This window comes from Pseudophryne corroboree, chromosome 6, assembly GCF_028390025.1.
Source record: "Pseudophryne corroboree isolate aPseCor3 chromosome 6, aPseCor3.hap2, whole genome shotgun sequence".
In the NCBI taxonomy this organism is placed as follows: domain Eukaryota; kingdom Metazoa; phylum Chordata; class Amphibia; order Anura; family Myobatrachidae; genus Pseudophryne; species Pseudophryne corroboree.
The window spans coordinates 720,299,222-720,311,712 of NC_086449.1; the positions used below are offsets into that span (position 1 = coordinate 720,299,222).

General features: G+C 48.0%; 1 protein-coding gene across 1 annotated transcript in view; it reads right to left on the bottom strand.

The window, feature by feature from the left end:
* THG1L (tRNA-histidine guanylyltransferase 1 like) overlaps positions 1 to 12,491 on the bottom strand; it is a 120,249-nt gene that overhangs the window by 96,997 nt on the left and 10,761 nt on the right. Inside the window, exon 2 of the mRNA XM_063928394.1 lies at positions 8,027 to 8,203. Within this exon, the coding sequence (XP_063784464.1) occupies positions 8,027 to 8,203 (177 nt within the window). The remainder of the gene's footprint in view (positions 1 to 8,026; positions 8,204 to 12,491) is intronic.

Here is a 12,491-nt window from a genome sequence, read left to right on the forward strand (position 1 = left end):
ATTCTTTTGGGGATCTGCGGTCTCTTAACCGGAGTCTCCCAAGCTTTTCCAAAGAATTCATTTAATTCATGAGATGTGGGAAAGTTAATAATCTGTTTCTTTTCCTTAAACATGTGTACCCTTGTGTCGGGGACCGAGGGTTCATCCACAATATGAAACACATCCCTTATTGCCACAATCATACACTGAATGGTTTTAGTCACCCTAGGGTACAATTTTACTTCGTCATAGTCGACACTGGAATCAAAATCCGTGTCGGTAGTAGTGTCTTGTGTTAAGGGACGCTTTTGAGACCCCGACGGGCCCTGTGAGTCGGTCCAATCTGAGGATTGACCACCTGATGTCCCCCCTAAATCAGCCTTATCAAGCTTTTTATGTAAAGATGCCACACTTGCATTCAACATATGCCACATGTCCATCCAATCTGGAGTCGGCACAACCGACGGGGACACCACTCATTTGCTCCACCCCCTCCTTGGAGAAGCCTTCCGCCTCAGACATGTCGACACACACGTACCGACACCCCACACACACAGGGATTAACCTATAAGGGGACAAAACCCCAACCAGGTCCTAAGGAGAGACAGAGAAAGAGTATTACAGCACACACCAGCGCTTAAAAACACTGGAAAAAATATGTCCAGATAGCGCTTTTTTATAAATAATATGCCAATTCCCACTCACTGCGTTGCTAATGTGCCCCCCTCCTCTTTTTTTCAGCCTGTGAGTTCAGCAGGGGAGAGACCAGGGAGCCAGCGTTTTCCTCATGCAGCTTCTGTGGAGAAAATGGCGCTGGTTAGTGCTGAGGATCAAGCGCCGCCCACCCAACGGCGGGCTTCGGTCCCAGTGATTTTTCCATAAAATGGCGGGGGATCATAGATTTACTGCCTCCGCAGCCTAATCAAACTGTATTTGTGCCAAAATGTGAAGTTTATTGCTGCCCAGGGCGCCCCCCCTGTGCCCTGCACCCTTCAGTGCTGCTCTGTGTGTGTGAGACTGGGAGCAATGGCGCGCAGCTTACCGTTGCGCGCCTTACCTCATGAAGATCTGATGTCTTCTGCCTTCTCTATCCGGCTTCTATCTTCGGCATCTGTGAGGAGGACGGCGGCGCGGCTCCGGGACGAACCCCAGGTGAGACCTGTGTTCCGACTCCCTCTGGAGCTAATGGTGTCCAGTAGCCTTAGAAGCATGTGCCCAACTTGACAAGCCAGCTCTGCTTCTCTCTCCTCGGTCCCACGATGCAGGGAGCCTGTTGCCAACAGGACTCCCTGAAAATAAAAAACCTAACAAAATTCTTTTTCCACAGAAAACTCTGGAGAGCTCTCTGCAGTGCACCCATTCTCCTCTGGGCACAAGATCTAACTGAGGTCTGGAGGAGGGGCATAGAGGGAGGAGCCAGTGCACACCCATAGTCAAAGTTCTTTTTAGGTGCCCTATCTCCTGCGGAGCCCGTCTATACCCCATGGTCCTTACGGAGTCCCCAGCATCCTCTAGGACGTAAGAGAAAATATATGAAAGACGCTGTCTAGCATTATCAGAAAAATCAGACGGTATTTCCGTTTCAACTTGCTGAACCCAGGCTTCAATAGCTTTTGCAGCCCAAGAAGCAGCAATAGTGGGCCTATGCACAGCTCCTGCAAGAGTGTAAATAGACTTCAAGCAACCCTCCACACGCTTATCCATCCGTTCCTTCAGAGAGGTGACGGTAGTGACAGGCAGAGCAGAAGACACGACCAGACGCGCGACCTATGAGTCCACCGGCGGCAGTGTTTCCCAATTTTTACTTAACTCTGCAGCGAGGGGATAACGAGCTACTATCTTCTTAGACAGGGAGAATTTCTTTCCTGGAAATTCCCAGGATTCCTGACGTATGTCAACCAAATGGTCAGAACGGGGTAAAACTAATTTAGTAACCTTCTGACGCTTGAACTTATAAGGTTTCTCAGAGGTATCTGGAGGTTCTGCTTCATCATCAATTTGAAGAATCAGTCTGATAGCCTCCAAAAGGTCAGGAACATCCACCTGTGTAATAGATTCCCCATCAGAAGCATCTGCATCAGTGTCTGAGGGGTCAGTATGTGCGCCATCTTCATCAGATGAAGTATCCGAAACAAGTGTGGATTGTCTTAGGTGGGCGAGGGTTAGGTTTTTGTTTTGCCAAAGACTGATTTAATTGCTGTAACTGAGTGGACAGATTATCTGCCCATGGCGGATTAACCGCAGGGACAATATGTGGCTGTAATGGCACAGGAGGACCCACAGGGGGCGCAAGTCTAGTTACCAGCATAGTCAGTAAATTAGAAAAGGCAGCCCAAAGTGAGTCTTGGTGTGCCCCTGGTGCGGGTTCACTACGGCTGGCCAGCGGTCGGGCTCCCGGCGACCAGCATCCCGGCGCCGGGAGCCCGACCGCCGGCTTACCGACAGCGTGGCGAGCGCAAATGAGCCCCTTGCGGGCTCGCCGCGCTACGCGCGCCACACTATTTTATTCTCCCTCTATGGGGGTCGTGGACCCCCACGAGGGAAAATAAGTGTCGGTATGCCGGCTGTCGGGCTCCCGGCGCCGGTATACTGAGCGCCGGGAGCCCGACCGCCGGCATACAGAAGACCACCCCCCGGTGCTGCAGACTGACTGAGGGGTATAGAACCCCTGGTGCCTGAGCCCTCAGCTGCAATGTTTTCCTCCAAGCAATCCGTGGCGTCAGCACTGCATGGTGCAGGCTCAGCCATGGATCTACCACCCTGTTTAGCAGACATTATTTGTAAGCGTAACTTTAGGGCGTAATAGTACAATAAAAGCAGACAAAATACCTGACAAAAATCCCCTGTATAGTGTGACTGCAAAGCAGAGCATAAACAGAGAATTTAAGAGGTATATGGTGACTGAAACACACAGAGAAATATACCAAAGTAGTATATCCTGTGAGATACTACATCATATGAAAACCCTGATGCACTTAGCACCCTTCAGAGTACAGAATATAGGGATAGCAATATGTGTGAGATACAAGGAATAGAGACCGCACAGCAGATATTTGGCGCACACAGTCACATGTACAATGCAAAAATTATTACAAACAATAAAACTGCACTGGACTAGCAATACTAAGTAACTGGACTACTAAGTAAAGCTATGTCTATATACAGATATAATAATGCACAGTAAAGACTGGATGTATATCACAGGGTACTTGTACTAAATATCCCTGAACTTATGCACAGCGCTGATTATGCAGGCGGCTTTACAGAGGAGACATTGCCCAGCAGTCCCAGAATCAGCTCAGCATGTGTGTAATGGCGCCCAAACGCTCAGAAGGAGTGAGGGAGAGAGAGATATGCAGCTCCAGGGCAGGAACATTTGCAGTAAATGGCGCCTGGGGGCTGGGGGAGGGGCTACAGGTCAGAGCCTTATCCCCTTGCTGGACTTTACCACCGGGTACTGCGGGGCCTATTTGAAACGGATTTTAAGAAATACGACCTGTGCCCCTTGCCCTGGTGGTCTAGTGGGGTCCCTGTACGGCCACATCAGCGCACGTGGTCCGTCTCCTGGAGACCGCTCCGGATCGCGATTTCAGCGGGTCTCGCTTGGGGGACCCTCTTACCTCCAACCGAAGATGCGGCCATGCGATCCAGGAGAGCAGCAGCAAGTGTGTGCCTGAAGTAACCGGAGCCCTGACAACCAGGGCGCGGGAGTATACAGCGCAACCCTCCCTCTTAGCTGCCTGCACTGCAGGCACCAACTTACAAACTGAGCTCCAGTGCCTTGGGGCGCAGATATAGAGGAGGCGGCGCTATGCATCCTGGGAACAGTCAAAGCTTTTAGCCTGTTGGTGCCTCGGATCAAGATCCAACTCTACACCCCAATGTAATTCCCTGTGGAATCACAGTGTACCCCGCTGCAGAAATACAGTTTTCTTCTGCTTATTTGTACAATGTTGTTGGAATACACTCCAAAAGTGAATCATACACAGATTTCCCAAACCTATTTCAATGGAAAGACTGGGATCACAATATTATGTTTTTCCGTATGAAAGACAATGGGGGGAATTTAAATGTTTGAAAAGTCGGTTGGGTGTCTGTTTTTTCCTGTCTATCAGATAGGAAAAAAACGACACCCAACTGACTTCTCAAACATTTGAATTCCCCCCCAATGCGTTTTATCTCTTACAAGACTTCATCAGGGGTACATCTTTAAAAGGTGCAAAACGTGTAATTTCAACAAAGAAAATTTATCAGGGAATTGATCCACTTTGTTGGTACCACATTTGAACAGTAGTGCTTTGCACCTTACAGAACAATTTTTTTTAAACCGTAACAGTATATGATTCACCACAATTAAGAAATTTGGAACCTGTCCAACCTCAGTTAGTGCTCTCTATTTCTCCCCACTCAGTGTCCGTGAAAGTTGAATATTGGTTTTGATAAAGACGCATTAAGCGTGTATCTTTAAATCTAGGAAGATCCTTATCTGAGTTAATCATGGGCCACCACTGCTTAGCCTTCTTTGTAAGCTCACTACTATAAGTGGTATACCTATTCACCCATGGTATGGTGGTATTAGGCAATTCTTTTTTAACTTTCGGTGTTAATGTGGGTGCAGCAGATGGGCGCTATTATGCTTAGGTCTGTGTTCCGTGTTTTTAACATTCGCACTTGTTGTAGCAACCGGGTATCCAGGGGCTGGCCTGCCCGGCGGAGCAAGGTGACGTCAGAGTTCTGCAACGTCCTTTACAGACGCGTGGACCGGGGGGCGCCGGGCACCACCGATCAGGTGAGCGCACTTATGTTTTAATTCTGTGTCGTCTGAAGTGTATATATTTGTATTTGACTTGTTCAGTGTTTGTGAGTCCTGCCCTGACGACGGGTGTATGCCCGAAACGTAGGTGTGAATAAAGGCATCTTTTAAACTGCATAACAAGACTGCTGAGTGACGCAGATACCAATACCACTTATATATATATATATATATATATATATATATATATTTTTTTTTTTTTTTATTCACACACGAGTATGGGTCGTAAGGTCGACCACTGAAGGTCAACATTGCCATTATGTCGACATGGGCGTTAGGTCAACATGCACTAGGTCGACAGGTCAAAAGGTCGACATGAGTTTTTGGCGTTGTTTTCTCCATAAAGTGACAAGGAACCCAAATTAGTGCACCATGTCCCCTCGCATGGCTCGCAGGTTACCGTTCCCAATTGTAGTCCACGAGGATCGTAAAGTATGAAAAAGTCAAACAAATTAAAAGAAAAAGAAATTGCGGAAAACTCATGTCGACCTAATGCATGTCGACATTCAGTGGTCGACCTAATGACTGTCGACCTAAGCTGTGCCGACCTAACGACCGTATCCCCTGACCGGGAGCTGTATCACAGTGTATATACCACCAGAGATCTGGATGATCTGATCAGGAGCTGTATCCCAGTGCATATACCACCAGAGATCTGGGTGATCTGATCACGAGCTGTATCACAGTGCATATACCACCAGAGATCTGGGTGACCTGATCAGGAGCTGTATCACAGTGTATATACCACCAGAGATCTGGGTGGCCTGATCAGGAGCTGTATCACAGTGTATATACCACCAGAGATCTGGGTGACCTGATCAGGAGCTGTATCACAGTGTATATACCACCAGAGATCTGGGTGGCCTGATCAGGAGCTGTATTGCAGTGCATATACCACCAGAGATCTGGGTGACCTGATCAGGAGCTGTATTGCAGTGCATATACCACCAGAGATCTGGGTGATCTGATCAGGAGCTGTATTGCAGTGCATATACCACCAGAGATCTGGGTGACCTGATCAGGAGCTGTATCACAGTGTATATACCACCAGAGATCTGGGTGATGTGATCAGGAGCTGTATCACAGTGCATATACCACCAGAGATCTGGGTGATCTGATCAGGAGCTGTATTGCAGTGCATATACCACCAGAGATCTGGGTGATCTGATCAGTAGCTGTATCACAGTGCATATACCACCAGAGATCTGGGTGATCTGATCAGTAGCTGTATCACAGTGCATATACCACCAGAGAGCTGGGTGATCTGATCAGGAGCTGTATCACAGTGCATATACCACCAGAGAGCTGGGTGATCTGATCAGGAGCTGTATCACAGTGCATATACCACCAGAGAGCTGGGTGATCTGATCAGGAGCTGTATCACAGTGCATATACCACCAGAGAGCTGGGTGATCTGATCAGGAGCTGTATTGCAGTGCATATACCACCAGAGATCTGGGTGACCTGATCAGGAGCTGTATCACAGTGCATATACCACCAGAGATCTGGGTGATCTGATCAGGAGCTGTATCACAGTGCATATACCACCAGAGATCTGGGTGATCTGATCAGGAGCTGTATCCCAGTGCATATACCACCAGAGATCTGGGTGACCTGATCAGGAGCTGTATTGCAGTGCATATACCACCAGAGATCTGGGTGATCTGATCAGGAGCTGTATTGCAGTGCATATAACACCAGAGATCTGGGTGATCTGATCAGTAGCTGTATCACAGTGTATATACCGCCAGAGATCTGGGTGGCCTGATCAGGAGCTGTATCCCAGTGCATATACCACCAGAGATCTGGGTGATCTGATCAGGAGCTGTATCACAGTGCATATACCACCAGAGATCTGGGTGAACTGATCAGGAGCTGTATCACAGTGCATATACCACCAGAGATCTGGGTGACCTGATCAGGAGCTCTATTGCAGTGCATATACCACCAGAGATCTGAGTGACCTGATCAGGAGCTGTATCACAGTGTATATACCACCAGAGATCTGAGTGACCTGATCAGGAGCTGTATCACAGTGTATATACCACCAGAGATCTGGGTGATCTGATCAGTAGCTGTATCACAGTGTATATACCACCAGAGATCTGGGTGGCCTGATCAGGAGCTCTATTGCAGTGCATATACCACCAGAGATCTGGGTGAACTGATCAGGAGCTGTATCACAGTGCATATACCACCAGAGATCTGGGTGATCTGATCAGGAGCTGTATTGCAGTGCATATACCACCAGAGATCTGGGTGATCTGATCAGGAGCTGTATTACAGTGCATATACCACCACAGATCTGGGTGGCCTGATCAGGAGCTGTATCACAGTGTATATACCACCAGAGATCTGGGTGATCTGATCAGGAGCTGTATTACAGTGCATATACCACCACAGATCTGGGTGGCCTGATCAGGAGCTGTATCACAGTGTATATACCACCAGAGATCTGGGTGATCTGATCAGGAGCTGTATTACAGTGCATATACCACCACAGATCTGGGTGACCTGATCAGGAGCTGTATTGCAGTGTATATACCACCAGAGATCTGGGTGACCTGATCAGGAGCTGTATTGCAGTGCATATAACACCAGAGATCTGGGTGATCTGATCAGGAGCTGTATTGCAGTGCATATACCACCAGAGATCTGGGTGATCTGATCAGTAGCTGTATCACAGTGCATATACCACCAGAGATCTGGGTGATCTGATCAGTAGCTGTATCACAGTGTACATACCACCACAGATCTGGGTGACCTGATCAGGAGCTGTATTGCAGTGCATATACCACCAGAGATCTCCTTCGTAAAGTGACGGGGAACCCCAATTAGTGCACTGTGTCCGCTCGCCATGCTTCAGGCAAGGTGCATCGTTCCGCTACCGCTCGGCACAGATTACCGTTCCAATCGTAGTCCACGTGGATCGTTAGGTATGAAAAAATCCAAAAAAATGGGGGGAAAATTTTGAAAAACTCACGCCAACCTTTTGACCTGTCGACCTAGTACATAACGGCCATGTCGACCTGAGTGTCGGCCTAATGAGTGTCGACCTAACGACCGTAACCCCCACACACACATGCAATGGCCAAACGTAACAAATACCCTTATGACACCATCTATTGGCTGTTTCTCTTTGAGATCTCTAAATTCTGATGAACACCTGATCTATGGCCCACTATTTAGCTAGGGTTTTACACTACAGAATAAACACAGCAGGATTATACTGACCTTGCCCGTCTTTTATACCAGTGTGATTTCTTGTGAAAGACAAAGCTATATTCATCACTTTGCCCGTAAGCCAGACATATGTCTTTTATTTCATAAAGTACATTCTGGGCGCAGCGATTCATAAGGTGCAGAGCGCGGGCATCGTTGGGTTTGACGAAATTGTGCTCCTCAGAGAATCTATGGAAGCAAGAGGACAGAGCTGAGGCATATACAAGGGATGGAAGAGTTATGCAGTGAAAGTCTGAACCAGACATAACAAGTAAAGGTTTAAGTAAATAAATCCAATTAGCTGCGAAAGGGGCAAATTGCCATCGATGGCACAGAGGCAGGATCTTACCCTGGACTTTCAGATTTTTGTTGAAACACAAATGTGCAAGTCCGGCGGTACAATAAGTGTGGCACACAACCGCAGGCCTGGATTAAGGCCTTCGTCATTAGATTATGAATACTACTTACAAAACTTTGTTGTAAAAATATAACATTTCCTTTGACATAAAACATAACATTTATTTTAAACTGATACCAATCAATATTGTTAAAAAATAAGATTTTACTTACCGATAAATCTATTTCTCGGAGTCCGTAGTGGATGCTGGGGTTCCTGAAAGGACCATGGGGAATAGCGGCTCCGCAGGAGACAGGGCACAAAAAGTAAAGCTTTTCCAGATCAGGTGGTGTGCACTGGCTCCTCCCCCTATGACCCTCCTCCAGACTCCAGTTAGGTACTGTGCCCGGACGAGCGTACACAATAAGGGAGGATTTTGAATCCCGGGTAAGACTCATACCAGCCACACCAATCACACCGTACAACCTGTGATCTAAACCCAGTTAACAGTATGATAACAGCGGAGCCTCTGAAAGATGGCTTCCTTCAACAATAACCCGAATTAGTTAACAATAACTATGTACAATTTATGCAGATAATCCGCACTTGGGATGGGCGCCCAGCATCCACTACGGACTCCGAGAAATAGATTTATCGGTAAGTAAAATCTTATTTTCTCTATCGTCCTAGTGGATGCTGGGGTTCCTGAAAGGACCATGGGGATTATACCAAAGCTCCCAAACGGGCGGGAGAGTGCGGATGACTCTGCAGCACCGAATGAGAGAACTCCAGGTCCTCCTTAGCCAGAGTATCAAATTTGTAAAATTTTACAAACGTGTTCTCCCCTGACCACGTAGCTGCTCGGCAAAGTTGTAATGCCGAGACCCCTCGGGCAGCCGCCCAAGATGAGCCCACCTTCCTTGTGGAGTGGGCCTTTACAGATTTAGGCTGTGGCAGGCCTGCCACAGAATGTGCAAGTTGGATTGTGCTACAGATCCAACGAGCAATCGTCTGCTTAGACGCAGGAGCACCCATCTTGTTGGGTGCATACAATATAAACAACGAGTCAGATTTTCTGACTCCAGCTGTCCTTGCAATATATATTTTTAATGCTCTGACAACGTCCAGTAACTTGGAGTCCTCCAAGTCACTTGTAGCCGCAGGCACTACAATAGGCTGGTTCAGATGAAATGCTGACACCACCTTAGGGAGAAAATGCGGACGAGTCCGCAGTTCTGCCCTGTCCGAATGGAAAATCAGATATGGGCTTTTGTAAGATAAAGCTGCCAATTCTGATACTCTCCTGGCAGAAGCCAGGGCTAGAAGCATGGTCACTTTCCAAGTGAGATATTTCAAATCCACCTTTTTTAGTGGTTCAAACCAATGAGATTTTAGAAAGTCCAAAACCACATTGAGATCCCACGGTGCCACTGGAGGCACCACAGGAGGCTGTATATGCAGCACTCCCTTAACAAAGGTCTGGACTTCAGGGACTGAAGCCAATTCTTTTTGAAAGAAAATCGACAGGGCCGAAATTTGAACCTTAATAGATCCCAATTTGAGACCCATAGACAATCCTGATTGCAGGAAATGTAGGAATCGACCCAGTTGAAATTCCTCCGTCGGAGCACTCCGATCTTCGCACCACGCAACATATTTTCGCCAAATTCGGTGATAATGTTGCACGGTTACTTCCTTCCTTGCTTTAATCAAAGTAGGAATGACTTCTTCCGGCATGCCTTTTTCCTTTAGGATCCGGCGTTCAACCGCCATGCCGTCAAACGCAGCCGCGGTAAGTCTTGAAACAGACAGGGACCCTGCTGAAGCAAGTCCCTCCTTAGAGGTAGAGGCCACGGATCTTCCGTGATCATCTCTTGAAGTTCCGGGTACCAAGTCCTTCTTGGCCAATCCGGAACCACTAGTATCGTTCTTACGCCTCTTTGCCGTATAATTCTCAATACTTTTGGTATGAGAGGCAGAGGAGGAAACACATACACCGACTGGTACACCCAAGGCGTTACCAGCGCGTCCACAACTATTGCCTGCGGATCTCTTGACCTGGCGCAATACCTGTCCAGTTTTTTGTTGAGGCGAGACGCCATCATGTCCACCATTGGTCTTTCCCAACGGGTTACCAGCATGTGGAAGACTTCTGGATGAAGTCCCCACTCTCCCGGGTGAAGATCGTGTCTGCTGAGGAAGTCTGCTTCCCAGTTGTCCACTCCCGGGATGAACACTGCTGACAGTGCTATCACATGATTCTCTGCCCAGCGAAGAATCCTTGCAGCTTCTGCCATTGCACTCCTGCTTCTTGTGCCGCCCTGTCTGTTCACATGGGCGACTGCCGTGATGTTGTCCGACTGGATCAACACCGGTTTTCCCTGAAGCAGAGGTTCTGCCTGGCTTAGAGCATTGTATATTGCTCTTAGTTCCAGAATGTTTATGTGAAGAGACGTTTCCAGACTCGTCCATACTCCCTGGAAGTTTCTTCCTTGTGTGACTGCTCCCCAGCCTCTCAGGCTGGCGTCCGTGGTCACCAGGATCCAATCCTGTATGCCGAATCTGCGGCCCTCCAATAGATGAGGACTCTGCAACCACCACAGAAGAGACACCCTTGTCCTTGGAGACAGGGTTATCCGTAGGTGCATCTGAAGATGCGACCCTGACCATTTGTCCAACAGATCCCTTTGGAAAATTCTTGCGTGGAATCTGCCGAATGGAATTGCTTCGTAAGAAGCCACCATTTTTCCCAGGACTCTTGTGCATTGATGTACAGACACCTTTCCTGGTTTTAGGAGGTTCCTGACAAGCTCGGATAACTCCTTGGCTTTTTCCTCCGGGAGAAAAACCTGTTTCTGAACCGTGTCCAGAATCATCCCTAGGAACAGCAGACGAGTTGTCGGCATTAACTGGGATTTTGGAATATTCAGAATCCACCCGTGCTGTTTTAGCACTTCTTGAGACAGTGCTAATCCCATCTCTAGCTGTTCTCTGGACCTTGCCCTTATTAGGAGATCGTCCAAGTATGGGATAATTAATATGCCTTTTCTTCGAAGAAGAATCATCATCTCGGCCATTACCTTTGTAAAGATCCGAGGTGCCGTGGACAATCCGAACGGCAGCGTCTGAAACTGATAGTGACAGTTTTGTACAACGAACCTGAGGTACCCCTGGTGTGAGGGGTAAATTGGAACGTGGAGATACGCATCCTTGATGTCCAAGGATACCATAAAGTCCCCCTCTTCCAGGTTCGCTATCACTGCTCTGAGTGACTCCATCTTGAACTTGAACTTCTTTATGTACAGGTTCAAGGACTTCAGATTTAGAATAGGCCTTACCGAGCCATCCGGCTTCGGTACCACAAAAAGAGTGGAATAATACCCCTTCCCTTGTTGTAGAAGAGGTACCTTGACTATCACCTGCTGAGAGTACAGCTTGTGAATGGCTTCCAAAACCGTCTCCCTTTCGGAGGGGGACGTTGGTAAAGCAGACTTCAGGAAACGGCGAGGTGGATCTGTCTCTAATTCCAACCTGTACCCTTGAGATATTATCTGCAGGATCCAGGGATCTACCTGCGAGTGAGCCCACTGCGCGCTGTAATTTTTGAGACGACCGCCCACCGTCCCCGAGTCCGCTTGAGAAGCCCCAGCGTCATGCTGAGGCTTTTGTAGAAGCCGGGGAGGGCTTCTGTTCCTGGGAAGGAGCTGCCTGTTGCTGTCTCTTCCCTCGACCTCTGCCTCGTGGCAGATATGAATAGCCCTTTGCTCTCTTATTTTTAAAGGAACGAAAGGGCTGCGGTTGAAAAGTCGGTGCCTTTTTCTGTTGGGGAGTGACTTGAGGTAGAAAGGTGGATTTCCCGGCTGTAGCCGTGGCCACCAAATCTGATAGACCGACTCCAAATAACTCCTCCCCTTTATACGGCAAAACTTCCATATGCCGTTTTGAATCCGCATCGCCTGTCCACTGTCGCGTCCATAAAGCTCTTCTGGCCGAAATGGACATAGCACTTACCCGTGATGCCAGTGTGCAGATATCCCTCTGTGCATCACGCATATAAAGAAATGCATCCTTTATTTGTTCTAACGACAGTAAAATATTGTCCCTGTCCAGGGTATCAATATTTTCAATCAGGGACTCTGA